General features: G+C 47.9%; 1 protein-coding gene across 6 annotated transcripts in view; it reads left to right on the forward strand.

The window, feature by feature from the left end:
• Positions 1-15,253, forward strand: part of RIPOR2 (RHO family interacting cell polarization regulator 2) — a 232,636-nt gene that overhangs the window by 171,571 nt on the left and 45,812 nt on the right. For all 6 annotated transcript variants that reach the window (XM_040460452.1, XM_040460448.1, XM_040460449.1 and 3 more), the window contains exons 5-8: positions 3,202-3,225; positions 4,317-4,370; positions 7,785-7,934; positions 11,221-11,284. In XM_040460452.1, coding sequence (XP_040316386.1) covers positions 3,202-3,225; positions 4,317-4,370; positions 7,785-7,934; positions 11,221-11,284 — 292 coding nt within the window. The remainder of the gene's footprint in view (positions 1-3,201; positions 3,226-4,316; positions 4,371-7,784; positions 7,935-11,220; positions 11,285-15,253) is intronic.

Below are 15,253 nucleotides of genomic sequence, written 5' to 3' on the forward strand. Positions count from 1 at the left end.
ACAGTGCAGAGCCTGCTTCGAATTCCTCTGCCTCCTTCTCTGCCCCTCTCTTGTTCTTTCTCTCCCTCAAAATATATAAATAAAACATTATAAAAAATAAAAATAGAAATATCCTTAAAAAAAAGAAAATCGGGGCGCCTGGGTGGTGCAGTCGGTTAAGCGTCCGACTTCAGCCAGGTCACGATCTCGCGGTCCGTGAGTTCGAGCCCTGCGTCGGGCTCTGGGCTGATGGCTCAGAGCCTGGAGCCTGTTTCCGATTCTGTGTCTCCCTCTCTCTCTGCCCCTCGCCTGTTCATGCTCTGTCTCTCTCCGTCCCAAAAATAAATAAACGTTGAAAAAATATATAAATAAATAAATAAATAAATAAATAAATAAATAAATAAATAAAAATAAAAAAAAGAAAATCAGATCCAAGAGGCAAAGTACTTACTATCCGCTTCCTGATGCATATTTGTGAAGGAGGTTATATTTCTTCTTAATGCTTTATTCTTGATACTTTTCAGTATTTTCCAAACATGTTTATGCAGGTAGACTTTATAATCAAGAAAAAATACTGGGGCACGTGGGTGGCTCAGCCGGTTAAGCACCTGACTTCAGCTCAGGTCATGATCTCACTGTTCGTGAGTTCGAGCCCCTCGGGGGACTCTGTGCTAACAGCTCAGCACCTGCTTGGGATTCTGTCTCCCTCTCTGTCTGCCCCTCGCCTGCTCATACTCTCTCTCCAAAATAAGTAAACATTTAAAAGATATTTTTAAAAAGAGAAAAAATGCTAAACAACAGCCACAACCCCCCTGCCCCTCCTCCCAGTAATCTAAGGAAATGCAAAATTGGGGTTGTCCTAGCATATTGTTAGTGCAGAGTTTGGAACCCAGAACCACTAAGAAAATAGTACGGTTCAGTGACGTCAACAAGGGTAAGGAAGGAGGCTCCAGTGGTGCCTGTTATGAGAAGCTGGAGGGGCCCCGATCCACTTTAGTTACACGTCCTCCTGCTCAAGATGTTTGTAGATGTCCTCTAGTCTGATGAATCTGTAAAGACTTGTCTGCTTGCAGAGAGGCCTCTAATCTATACACTATTTTATTTTATTTTTAATGTTTATTTATTTTTGAGAGAGAAAGAAAGAGACAGAGCGTGAGCGGGGGAGGGGCAGAGAGAGAGGGAGACACAGAATCCGAAGCGGGCTCCAGGCTCCGAGCTGTCAGCACACGGCCCGAAGCTGACCTCGAACTCACAAACCGTGAGATCGTGACCTGAGCCACAGTTGGATGCTTTAACCGACTGAGCCACCCAGGCACCCCTGTATACACTATTTTAAATGATTTTGTTCAGAGGCACCTGGGTGGCTCAGTGGGTTAAGATCTGACTTTTGGTTTTGGCTCAGGTCACGATCTTGGGTTCATGAGTTCGAGCCCCGCATCAGGCTCCACTCTGACAGTGCGGAGCCTGCTTGGGATTCTCTCTCTCTCCCTCTCTCTCTGCCCCTCCTCTGCTTGCGCTGTCTCTCTCTGTCTCTCTCTCTCAAAATAAATGAAATAAACTTTAAAAAACGATTTAGTTCCGTTCTAACTGATCTTACACCAGAATGTTTCGAGGCTTCGGAAAGCCCAGGAAAAGTCTCCATATACTAGAGGGTCCAGCTGTGCGTTAACAGCCGCTCTCTTCTTCTGTTTTCGGAGATTTGCGAAAAAGTGTAGTGGTGTCCTTTTTTGAAGGCTTAGAGGTTAAAAGCTTTGTTGAAGCTAAGGATTTTATACCCTGGTGATGTTAGAGTATGAACTGCCCCATCTCTGTGGGGAGTGGCTCCTCATGGAATGGGCTTCTATGCCCTTGGCCATCCCCAATGGCAACAAATGTGTCTCCTTGGAGAACAATGGTGAATGGATGGAGGGGCTTCTGCCAGGACCTAGTGTCCCATAAAACCCCTCCCGAAGGGGCTGTGGGAATGGTGTACTGATTATGCTGTGATATTATGAGCACGCAGGAAATGAACTTGCTTAAAAAAACATTTTGTGAAAAGCATATCACCGCCCTCCAGAACACTTCTTAAACACCAGTTTTATCTGTTTAAACAGGAAGTCAAGTACTCTTTTAACACATATATCACTGCCGCATTTTATGTTAACTTATTTATTTTTTTTTTAATTTTTTTTTATTCTTTTAATTTTTTTTATTTTTATTTTTTTTTTATTTTTAACGTTTTTTATTTATTTTTGAGACAGAGAGAGACAGAGCATGAACGGGGGAGGGGCAGAGAGAGAGGGAGACACAGAATCGGAAGCAGGCTCCAGGCTCTGAGCCATCAGGCCAGAGCCCGACGCGGGGCTCGAACTCACAGACCGCGAGATCGTGACCTGAGCTGAAGTCGGACACCCAACCGACTGAGCCACCCAGGCGCCCCTTCTTTATTTAAAAGTTAACATGGGGCACTTGGGTGGCTCAGTCGGTTAAGCATCCGACTTCAGCTCAGGTCATGGTCTCACCGTTCATGGGTTTGAGCCCCGGTCGGGCTCTGTGCTGACAGCTCAGAGCCTGGAGCCTGTTTCAAATTCTGTGTCTCCCTCTCTCTCACTCTCTCTCGCTCTCTCTTGCTCTCTCTGCCCCTCCCCTGCTCATGCTCTGTCTCTATCAAAAAAATAAACATTGGGGCGCCTGGGTGGCGCAGTCGGTTGAGCGTCCGACTTCAGCCAGGTCACGATCTCGCGGTCCGTGAGTTCGAGCCCCGCGTCAGGCTCTGGGCTGATGGCTCGGAGCCTGGAGCCTGTTTCCGATTCTGTGTCTCCCTCTCTCTCTGCCCCTCCCCCATTCATGCTCTGTCTCTCTCTGTCCCCAAAATAAATAAACGTTGAAAAAAAAATTTTTTTAAATAAAAAAAATAAATAAACATTAAAAAAATTAAAAGTTAACATGAATTTATGTGTTCCTCAATATGTAAGAGAGGAGAGCTAAAAGCAAGTGAAACCCTTAAAGCTCCCAGCATGTAGAGAGATTGGGGTGGAATTCTAGAGACACGGAGTATAAATAAATATTGGCTCTTAAAAGTACTCTTACCGCTATTTGAAATAACCCAGTAGAACTTGGCGGGTTTGATCATCATTTCACTGGTAATGCAGAAATGCAGACTAAACCCCTCTGTTCATATCAGTAACAGTTTTGAGGAGAATAAGTTTTAATCCCAACACTCTTTTTTTTTTTTTATTTTAGGGTGTCCTGTATGACCTAGACAAGGTAAGTTATCATTCTGTGCCGAGAGTTGCTGGAAAATAAGCACTGAATCTTTGAATAGAGGTCAGTGATGTCCTCTTAGGCATAACAAGACCTCAGAGAACTGAGGATTTTTCTAAGCCTAGGAAAAGTCATGCTTTTCTCTAATGAGGGGGTACCATCATGTAGCTCCAATGCCGTCTTTAAGGTCACTTCCATAAAAGTGCCACCTGGTTGGAGGGTTCTCGGTGTGCTGATGAGTTTCAGGACTTCCCAGGTATTTAAGCACCTTACCTGTGCCCCTTCTAAATATGGACTATACTGTTTCATCAAGCCAAAGACGTCCTTGATTGGAAAATACACTGGTATTTTATGTGCACCTAAGAGGGAAAAAAGTGATTCCAGTTAAATCCTGGCACCATTTTTTTTCTTTTCACTTAAAATTTGTATTGTATGCCTCAGGACAAAGCCCTTCGAGCTTTCTTTTCGTTGTAGGTTTTGTTTTTGTTTCTTTCAATATGCTGCTGTGCCCTTCCCATGCCTTTCTGTAGATGCAGAGAAAGTTTTAATGCTGAATCACGGTATGATGGGTTTTTTGAAGACATTTTAAAGGGTAGTTAAATTGAATGCGTGTAATAACAGTATTTATAACTCAAACGAAGGGATGACACATAGAACCACTGTGATTATCTGTGAGTGTGCACCGGCAGTAGGGATTGTAAAATGCACCCCCGTTTCAGAGACACTAAAAGGCCGGGGGGTGAGTTCATCTTAGAGGTGATAGAATGGAGGGATTGAGGTCTAGCCCAACATGATACCGTCCTGCCAGAGACCCAGTGAGTTCCATTTGATTGGCTTCCCTCGATGTTCCACACAACGATTCCAATAACCAGCTCAAGTTCATCTGTCGGAATATTTATTCCACGTTTCAGAAAATACTTCCCGAATCGTTCATAGAGAGTCTCTGAAATAGCCACGATTGGAAGAAAGGGGGGATGGTTCGCATTTTCTGGTACTTCTGAGTAGGAGAGCGGGGAGAAGATATTCCTGCCAGTCTAGATGGGTTAAACTGTAAATGGCTGCATTTTCTTTCAAACTTCTTCTTTTATTTCCAGCAAATTAAAACGATTGAAAGATACATGAGACGCCTGGAGTTTCACATCAGTAAGGTAATGGAAGTTCCTGTTGTCTTGCTTCTGTGTTTCCGTTCTCAGTCACTAATCACTACGCTTTGGGCCTAAGCGTGGCATCTAGTCCATGGACAATTTCTTACCTAATTGACTCCTAGCAGTTAAGTCTTCCAACAGGCAGTAAAAATGGAGACAAACAAGACTTAGGAGCCTGACAGTCCGGCGTAGTACCGACCCTACTCAGTTCAACAGACATTAAGTGCCTCCCGTGAGGCACCCACAGTGCCTCCTGCTGGGCTTTTAGTCTCCACGTAATCTTGGTAAAGACTGAACCAAACGGACCTAGGAGAACCTTCACGCTTGCGTAACTTGACCTCTGGACACGCTTACAACTCGGTACCCCGGAAACTTCTTCGTGAAGGCCGTATAAGTACTTATGGACGCTGCCATGTACCTCTCTAACCCTGTCGAGCACCCAGTTCCTTCTGCCCTTCCTCGCATGACCTCTTCATCTTCGTCGCCCGCATAGATGGGGGCCATTTTGCCAGGCTCCCTGACACCCGGCCCTGAACCCTACAGATAGTTCACTGATGGTCCAGCCAGCCTTGTGTGGGGTGGGACTTTGTCACCCCTTGTTCTGAACACTTAAGAGAGTTACCGGGACAGCCTGGAAATTTTTCCCTTTGGGAGCCGCTAAATCACACCAGTGGCTATTCCTGTCTGCATCCCCATGCAGCAGCCTCTCTTCCAAGTACGGAGACTGGACGCTTCAGCCGATCTCTGTGCTAGGAGTCAGAAGCCCTGGATTCCAGGCGTGTACTCTCTGGCCTCTATCACCTACGTGGACCTGAGTGTTCGACTCTGTGAAATGGGGCTGGGAGGTGCACGTGTTCGGTCTAAATGACCCTAAGAGTTCCTTCATTTTAAAATTCTGTGATGATTTATGCGCACGTAAGCACATGTATCTATAACTGCCTTTGTGTGTTCCCACTCTGACAAATCCCTTTTCCCTCCGCAAATCTGAAACCGCTCCAATTTCTGTTAATAAATAAAACAATGACATCCATCAGAAGGTATCCGTGTGGCCGGCAAGTGTTGGCAGATTGAAACCCAGCAAGAAGGCACAACCCTGCATTAGGTAGGAGTGAATTTATCCATCTTGTATCCATCGTTGTTAAACACAACAATCCCGGCGGCTGTTAAAGGTTGGTAGCGGTCTGTTTGCAACACCTATATACAGCATGCCTCACAAATTATAGTCAACCGAGTGAGTCAGTCCGTTTATTTGATGAGAGCCACTGCTGACTTAGAGTCGAGACAGATGCTTGCCTACAGACGGGCCCGTTTCCGCTCAGGTGAGTACTTGGTAACCCTTTATCCTAAAGGTGAACTTCATTTGGCTAGGATAGGTTGATATTGGAATGAAAACGAAGAATTAACTTATCTTTAAATGCAAAGTAGTAGACTACATCATCAGGGCTAAACCAGCACCCCGCCAGCAGCCTCCTTGTAGACGGGATTACAGACTCGGAGTTCTTGGCAAACCCGGCCACAGGGGGGAAAGGTTGAAGGCACAGGCTTCCAGGGGATTACCTGGGTACAACCGCCTGACCTGCGCTGGAAGAGGTATCGGCTCTTGCGCTTCTAAGAGTTTCGTGGGGACCTCCCGCGTCAGAAGGATCTGCAGCGTTTATTTAAAACTTCAGATGCCCAGCCCAGCCCTAACCTCCTGAATCAGCATCTCAGAGTGGGGCCTGGCCATCAGCATGGTAACGAGCTCACCAAGTAAGGCTGAGTTTAACTTTTAAGTATGGGAACCACCTTCTGTGCCGGCCACCAGCCCAACGATTTTATCGGCACATCACCACCCCTGAGTCTTGGGTCTCCCCCTTAATCAGGCACGAATCCATCGGCCCCAAAGATGAAAGGCTGCTTCCCGGAGTCTGGCAATTGCTCTCAGCAGAGCGCAGTGAACTGTTGAAGAGCGACAGAGAATCCTGTAACCAGAGAATAATTTGCAATCTCTTAACGTTCATCTTCTAAGCTGAGTGTGATGACGTCTAATGTAGAGACCGCAACTGGGGAAAACCACACCACCGGTGGGTCCTACTGATGCTTTTTAGCGAGCGCCCCAAAACTCGCCTTCAGAACCAAAGAGGAATCTTCAGCTCCAAAACCCATGACATTTACCTCGACCGTCTTCTGGCTCTGTAGCTTCTTGAGGCAGTGAAGTGCGTACAGAAAGGACAACAAGTAGCCCGAGGCAGGCTTCCTGGTCTCATGGATTTCCTTTGCTTCTGCTCACACCTGGTGCTAGTGTCCTTTTCATCTGCCTGCAAGCTGCTGTAGTTAGTTAACTGGGTAGCGTGTGGATAATGGAGGACGGTCCAAGCCTGTGCACCTACACGTGACCGGGAATAACGAGGTTCTCTCGGTGTAGGCACAGTTGACATTTGGAGATGGCCTGTGCTGTGGGGGCTGCCCTCTCCTGCTCAGGATGTTGAGTATCCGTGGCCTCTATACCTACCAGATAGCAGTAGCACCTCTCCCTGTGCCACGGGAAACAAAACGGCCCCAGCTTTTGCCAAAAGTCCCCTGGGTGTCAAAACAGCCTTGGGTTGATTGAACATCACTCCCTTAGAGGCACTAAGTGATTATCAGGCTTATAGAACGAGTATGGTTGATAGTCATTTGCAGAAGGTTTATTATCATCTAGAGGCATAGGCGTAGAGGTGTAGGAGGAAAATGCTCACGTCTATTGTGAGGCTCTTTATTAAAAATGATTTTTGTAAAATCTTGGCTCAATTTTTAAAAAATTTTTTTAACGTTCATTTATTTTGGAGAGACAGAGAGAGATAGAGCATGAGTGGGGGAGGGTCAGAGAGAGAGGGAGACGCAGAATCGGAAGCAGGCTCCAGGTTCTGAGCTGTCAGCACAGAGCGCGACGCGGGGCTCGAACCCACGGACCGCGAGATCACGACCTGAGCCGAAGTTGGACGCTTAAGCGACTGAGCCACCCAGGCACCCCTCAATTTCTTTTTTTTTAATTGATAAATTTACATGTGTGGATATCACCTTGTGACAGTCCTCTTAAAATAAAGTGATAATAGCCTCGTATCAACACTTCCAGCGTTTTTTTGCTTATGAAGAAGACTCCTGCCTTCGTTATCCAGTAGGCATCTCACGCAGCCACCGGTGTTCAGCTCATTTCCATTTTGTGCCACTTGAAAAGACAGCTCAGATTAAAATCTGCTTCAAAATGGAAAATGGATCCCAGTGGCTAAAACAAAAACGATTGGTCTCTGTCTGAAAGGATGACGCTTCTGCCAAGAGTCCCCTTGTTGAGGTCGGAAACGTAAATACCTCAAGCACGTAGCCACGGCCTATGTAACTTCTTCCAAGTGAGATGAAATGTTTACATCCCTTGTGTGTGCCCTCTTGTGATTCTGACAGGTGGACGAACTCTACGAAGCTTACTGTATCCAAAGACGCCTCCAAGACGGTGCCAGCAAAATGAAGCAAGCCTTCGCAGCCTCCCCGGCCAGCAGAGCTGCCCGGGAGAGTCTGTCCGAGATCAGTCGCAGCTACAGGGAGTACACGGAGGTACGCGCAGGTCTGCTTAGCAGCTTAAGTCCCCCCCAGGCCCCCCACCCCGGGATTGTCGGAATCGCTGGTCACCGCCAGCAACCAGGGGAGTGGCAGCCTCCGGCCCCATGCTAGTCTTCAGGGAGATGTTTTACTGTTGGCCTCTCTCCTGTTGGTTTGAGGCTGTCCGTGGAATTATTTAAGACGACTGCTGGGTAGTTTGGTCGGTAGTATTTTTGTTCAGAGTCTTCATTAGACCCCGCAGCCTTTATTGGCTTTTCTCAGTCCCCGAACATCGCCTGTCAGACACCCGTTTCCTAGTGCCTTGGAACATGCTCGCTCACAAGCTTGTAAAACCCTAAGACTAGATTCTACGAGGCCATTTGCTCTTGTGTGCTCGTGCTGCCTTGTACTCTTTGCACACGTAGGCTGCAAACGCTTGTCGGAAATTTCAGTGAGTGCGCGAGTCAGCCGCGATGCCCTGGTTTTTGACGTTTAAGTGCGCTTCCAAATTTTCTAGCGTGTGGTCGAATCTGGCTTTATTCCTGGAAGTCGAACAGACCCGGGGGGTAAGATGGCTTCCCTGGATGTTGGATATCGCTAAGCCTCCTGCCCAGGATTATTTTATTGTAAGGAAGGTCCCTTCTGTCTTAAAGGAGGCAAGATAAAGAACCCTGAGCAGAAGTGTGCTCTCTGGCTTCTGTCTCTGAGGCCCAAACATATGACGCAGGGAGATCTTCAGTCCTCCTGGGGTCACCTGATACCAAGTGTCTTTGATGAAAGCTGAATTATTAAAGCAGCTTGTCTCACTAGCCCGTGAGTCTGCTCACCGATCGAATTCCATGAATGAAGTCATCAGCCCCATGAGGGTCTGCTGGACAGTTCCCAGAGCGGAGCGTCTGTCACCGCCCTGCGGCGGGAGGGACCTCACGGGTCACTTTGTATGGTCATTCAAGCTGCGCCTCTGGTCAGAACCGTTAGTCCCTTTCCGTGGTCTGAAATGGGCTTCTTTACCTATGTTCCCCTTTCAGAACAACGCTTTTTAAATGCATGAAATAAAATACAAAGAATCCAGGAATTCAAAAGAAACCAATTATCCTGAAACAGATATTTCAATATTAGCCGTCCAGTTGTCAAAATACCTTAAAAAGCAAAATATTTTGATTATCATGCTATGCTTTAGTTCTGCCGCTTTATCAGCACATCAACGTTAAGTTATAAGATCTAGCAGTGCCTCTACTTGTTTGAAGTTATAAGATTTTAAAGCAGCAAAAAGTATAAATGATTTTTCAAGGTACCTAGAACAAATGATGTGACCAGGAACATGCCTGTGATTTCTGTCCGTGTCAGAGTCACAGGTACTGGTCATACTGCTGGGGCTTCCTTTCTACATTTGTGACACTTCAACATGGGAGAAGTTTCAATTAGAGGTTGGGAAACAGCAGAGGGTTTCTTTTCCTCGCCCAAGTTGGTGAACCCAGGGGTTGAGGATCTCTGGCTTAGAAGTAGCCCAGCCCTGGTTCATGAGACCACCTTTCTCCATATTCATGAAATCAAAAGAGCAGTTATAGAGGTCGTTCAGAGTCCACGAGCAGATAACGGACCGGCAGGAGCTTCCTGTCCTGGAACATTTGCTAGCCGTTTTGGAAACACCTGCCCTTGGTCAAGTGCCAAAACATGGCATCACAGTCTGCTCGCAAATTCAAAGATGTAGATTACAATTTCAGCCAGAGGGACTTCTGCCTTAGAGAAGAAAGTGTCGGATTTCTGCAGGGCCCTACCTCACTTGACATCAGGTGGGTTTGTGTCTTCCCAGAACTGCAAAGCCAGGATTTGATAGCAAAGAATGTTTAGGGCAAGAAGGCTCTGGATGCTTCCGCAGGTGCAGCCGCGTTCATCAGTCGCTGCACGGGCGAGATGGAAGCAAATCCTGTCCACAGAGGTCCTCAGCCGCTAAACTAGCTGGCCCCAAGGTTTTTTTGAAGACACTGGTGCCAATCCTGGCTTGCATGATAGCATCACTGGCCTTTTTGGAGAGTGTAACGGGTTCTTTCACAGAAACACACGATGCTCTAAGAAGAGAGGTTTATGATACCGAGGGTTTGCTTTCAAAGCTTTCGAGCAGCACAGAGCTCAGACTTCGGGAAGTTTCCCCCAGGTTTGCGAAGCTGTTTCAGGCACTAAGAGCTTACAAGGGGAAAGACAATGCCGTTCTTTGCGTCCCATTCAGGCACCAGTTCAGAAGAGTGATCTTTTGGGGCAGAAGAAAGGAACAAGTAGGAGAAGCAGTAGCCTTACAGATCGGTCCTGAAGTTCTCAGCAAACAAAATGTAAAGGGAGCCATCCCCGTCAGCACCCTGGGCTGGCCCCCCCCCCCGTTTTTATTAAGAAAAATTTCCAATCGACAGAACAGTCAAGACTAGCGTAATAAACACCATCTACCTTCACGGAGGTTGACCAGTTGGTAACAGTTTGCCCCATTTGCTTTCCTTCTCTCACACGGGCCCAATTTTTTCTCTTTCTTTTCTTTTTTTTTTTCTTGTTGAGTCATTTGACAGTCAGTAGTAGACATTATGACACTTTACAGTAAGTATTTCAGCGCCGATCCCATAATGGCAACCCGTGTAATCTGTGTATCCCTTGCACAAACACACAGCATTGTCACAGGTAAGAAAATGAATCCACTCAACAGAGCTATCAAAGAGCCTGTGCATTTCCAGACGTCCCCTATTTGGTCCAGTAGTAATGTCTTTTCTGTCTTAGTTTATTGTCCTTCAAATCAGGATGTAATGAAAGTCAACAGGTCGCATCTGGTTGTTATGTCTCTTTAGCCTCTTTTGTCGAGAACTTCTTCCCCCCACCCCCCAACATTGACCTTACTTACATAGAATCCGGGCCAGTTCTTCCAGCATGTCATGTTCTGGATTCGTCTGTCCATGGCACAATTTGATGACATAACTGATGCACCATCTGAAGGCAACACAGCAAGGCTTCTGTTGCAGTAGGTCCCGGAGTCAGCAACGTAACAGCCTTGATCTTCTCCATTTAGGAGAAGACTGCTTTCCTGCTTCTCTAGCATCCCAGTCCTCGTTGTCGCGCATGGAAATAATTGAACTTGTTCCAGGCTCTGAATTTCCTGTGCACCATTTTGTCAAGAAGGCTTCTCCGGCAGTGCTGGAGACTCCAGGAGTCTCCTGGAATTCAAGCACTAGTTACTTGTTTGCAGCCGAGAGAACGTCGTGCGCCTTGAGCTGCTGTGGGAGAGAAGCCTAGGTCTGATGCCACTCTTTTGTACTCTCCACAGAACATGTGTGCCATTGAAGCAGAGCTGGAGAATCTGCTGGGGGAATTCTCCATCAAGATGAAAGGTACTCGGGGCGCCTGGGGGGCTCAGTCAGTTACGCGTCTGACTCTTGATCTCAACTCAGGTCATGATCTCACGGTTCGTGGGTTCGAGTCCCGTGTCAGGCTCAGTGCCCATAGCAGAGATTGCTTGGGATTCCGCATCTCCCTCTCTCTCTGCCCCTCCCCTGGTCACGCTCTGTCTGTCTGTCTGTCTCTCTCTCAAAATAAATAAATAAACTAAAAAAAAAAAGATGAAAGGTATTTTTCCCCCACAGAGAGTCAGGAGCCATCTCCACAGACAGAGCTCACACTATTTTTATTTTTCTTGCAAAGGCACTGTGCCGCCACCTTTACCCCTCCCCATTTATGTTAACGTATTGATGTTCCAGAACCTTCTGGTCCTAAGACTTGCCTGCATCCTTGAATCTTTATTATGGCAGAATCTCAGACATACACAGAAGTAAAGAGAATTTACAGCGAGCCCCATATCACCTAGATTTAATAATTAGCAAGATTTTGCCACATTTGCTTCATTTGGTTTTTTCCTTTGATGATGTATAGCCCAGATATGAGTCTGCCTGTATATATTTCAATATGCATCCCTTAAAGAATAGGGACATCTTGGGGTGCCTTGGTGGCTCGGTCAGTTAAGCGTCCGACTTGAGCTCAAGTCATGATCTCATGGTCCGTGAGTTCAAGCCCCATGTTGGGCTCTGTGCTGACAGCTCAGAGCCTGGAGCCTGCTTCCGATTCTGTGTCTCCCTCTCTCTCTGCTCCTCCCCCACTCATGCTCTGTCTCTCTCTGTCTCTCAAAAATAAATAAAAATGTAAAAAAAAAAAAAAAAATTAAAAAAAAAGAATAGGGACATCTTCTTCCACAACCACAATGCCCAGTATCATCATGTCTAATGACACGAACATGCCTTTGTTATTAATCTGTTCCCTGATCCAAGTTTCCCAGTTGTCTCACAAATGCTTTGTATGGTTGGTATGTTGACATCGGGATCCACATGAGGTCCAGGCATCATAAGTGGTCATTCGGTGTCTCTCCTAGGCTTGCTATCACCTAACACAGACCCTTCCCATTTTCTTCCTACCGTCGACTTGGCATAGAAACCGTTGTATAGAGTATCCCACACCTAGATTTGTTTTCTGGCTTCTCTGCGGTGTCGCTTCAGTTACTCCTTTGCACTCACGTTTTCTGGAAACTACCCACCAGTTACTTCCTTTTATTCATCTCTAGTGTTAAACCCACAGAGGTCTCTGCGTTTTCCTCTTTTTCCCAGTGCGTCTGTGGTGTTTGCTCTGGCAAGTTCCAACCTAGAAGCATGATGGGGTTATATTTGTAGCGCGGCATCTTCAGAACAAACAAGGCGTGCTCGCTGTAGCAGACGGAGCATCTGCCGGGCCTCGCGGGCAGGGCTGTCAGATCAGCAACGGCAAATCCGTTGAGTTTTGAGTTTGCGCCCGTTGACTGCAGCGGCGAGGGCTGGGCGCAGGCGGTTCCGGTCCTCGGGTTTCATCGGCAGCCTGATCCCTGGCTTGTTGCTAATGGGAACTTAATCACCCTCTTGCCTACTTTTTGCAGTTAAGAGAGTAGAGAAGGGGTTCTTTTTCAAGTGTTCAACAGGAGACTTTCGTTTTGGAATCTGTCATTTAAGTCTGCGGGGCACTGTTTGTGTCCAACACCAGGCCCTCCGTGACAGCACGAGAGCCACTCTGCATGTTTATTGCTGGAGTAACAGTGACCTTGACCTTCAGTGTCTGCAATGGCTGCATTCTTCTCTTGGGCAGGCCTGAGAGTGAACTGGTTTGTGATTCGGTGTTGAATCTCAACACCAGCGGTACCACCGAGGTGGGGCATCCGTGCCCTTTCTGTTTTCCATTTCTTGTCTTCGTGTTGGGTCCTCACGAGAGTCAGAGGTTCCAAAACCACTCAGGCCCTGCCCCAGACCCAGCAAGTCGGGGGTGGGGGGGGGGGGGGGTTGGCAAGATTTTTTAAGACTCTCAGGACGGTTTCAGCAGCATCCTGATTCTGGAAGACAGTTGCCCTGAATCAGTGTTTAGCAGCAAGCACTTCCCTCTCCGTTCCCCCGACGCTCGGTCACCATCCGTGCAGACTAGTCTGTCTCTCGCTGAGAGAAACTCGGGCAGCACATCTTCCTGCTGTTCCTCCTGGGGGTCCCAGATCTCCCCTATTTCTGGTGCTCACGGCTCTCCAGGGCACCCATCATTGGTGAGGTGATAACTCCCCCCATTTTATTGGCAGGAAGTGAGCGTTCAGTGACTTGTCCTAGTACTCACTAAGTTGGAGTCAAACTTGACACTGAATTCCAGGCCTCTCCCAGTCCCACGCTCAGTCCCATATGAGGAGGACTGAAGTTTAAGAGAGCAAAGCAGACGCTATCAACTGTGGCTCAGAGCATGGCCTTTCACTTCCCTAATCTGACTCAGAAACTACAACTAGGAAGCCTTTCAAGGGTGACACCGGCACGGAAATCTTCCTTTCTTTTCATAAAGGGAAGCGTCCTCACACTGCCGAGAAGTCTTATGTCTTTACCATCAGCTACTTTCTTATCTGTTATTCCTTCTGGTAAAACATAACTACCCCAACAAACATATTGACATAAACTGAGGATATTTCATAATATTTTCAGACCTGGTAGCCCGACTTCCTCCTGCCACACCCTTCCACACTTCCCTTTGTGCCCCACCCAGCGTGAAGAAAACAACCATTTGGGGTGGGGGGGGAGGGGCAGTGGGGGTGTGGCTGGATTGATGACAAAAACAACTGATCAAACACTTAGGGAGCCCCTGCTCTTGGCCACGCCCTACACGGCCTCCCGATGCGTGGCCCCAGGTCTGAGTTCCACACATCCACTGGAGAAGACGGAGGTATGAGCCAGCGTGTTCTCATTCAGTGGAACGAATCACCTGCTGCTGGGCCAGTGGGGAGGCTGGATTATCTCAGAAGCCTGGGGGGGGGCGGCGCCGCCCCGAGAAGGGTGCCACTCACCTGTCTTGGGGGACGGAAGCAGGGAGGAAGGAGGAAGGCTCCCCAGTGTCACCTCTGAACACGAATGAGAGGGACTGCTCTGGGCACATGAACAGCAAGGCAACGGCGTTCACCAAAGAGGGAAAAGCATGTGGAAAATGGCAGGCGGGCCGGCAGGGCTGAGCCGCTTCCTGGAAGAAGGGTTACGGAGATGTGCGTTGGCACTGGATCTTAAAGCACCTTGAGTGTCAGGTTAAAGGGGGAGCGTCTTGTTAACCAGGACGGTGACGAAAAGACGTGGGCCCTTGGGGAACAGTAGCTCCCACAGCGATTGTTCCAGTGACCCTGCAGGCGGTGTGTGTCCCCACGCCTACACCTGCCCGTCTAGCTTGCAGGGCGGGTCAGGCCTCAGCAGAGGGGAGAACTCCCTGTGCGCTAGTAAATCTGCCTTATTTATACCTGGTCAATAAATCAGGAAGGCCTGGAGCAGAGCTCCTGGCTGGCCAGCTGCTTGGCTCTTCGCCTTGGAGTACAGAGTGTGACTTCCTTAGCTTCGTAACTACTCCACCAGGTGCTAAACTTTGTTCACAGTGTCATGAATACCCGGCCACCCTTTTCCCTGCGTGTATGCGGTCAGCATGTGTGATCTTTTTTTATCTCTGGAGCGGAAGGTCATCATAGAACTAGAAACCGTGGGGAGCACTGTTCTGGTAGATAAGTCTCTGAGCAGAGGAAGGAAGGGTGAGCGGCTGCCTAGTCTAGTGTCTGGGCCTTCCAAATGGGGTGCAGAAGACCGTTCAGTAGTAGGTTTTACAGTAAAACAGCCAAAGGTAGCCATAGAAATAAAAGTCCCAGGGGCGCCTGGGTGGCGCAGTCGGTTAAGCCTCCGACTTCAGCCAGGTCACGATCTCGCGGTCCGTGAGTTCGAGCCCCGCGTCGGGCTCTGGGCGGATGGCTCAGAGCCTGGAGCCTGTTTCCGATTCTGTGTCTCCCTCTC

The sequence above is a fragment of the Herpailurus yagouaroundi genome, unplaced genomic scaffold, assembly GCF_014898765.1.
Source record: "Herpailurus yagouaroundi ecotype Mexico unplaced genomic scaffold, PumYag 250, whole genome shotgun sequence".
Taxonomy (NCBI): Eukaryota; Metazoa; Chordata; class Mammalia; order Carnivora; family Felidae; genus Herpailurus; species Herpailurus yagouaroundi.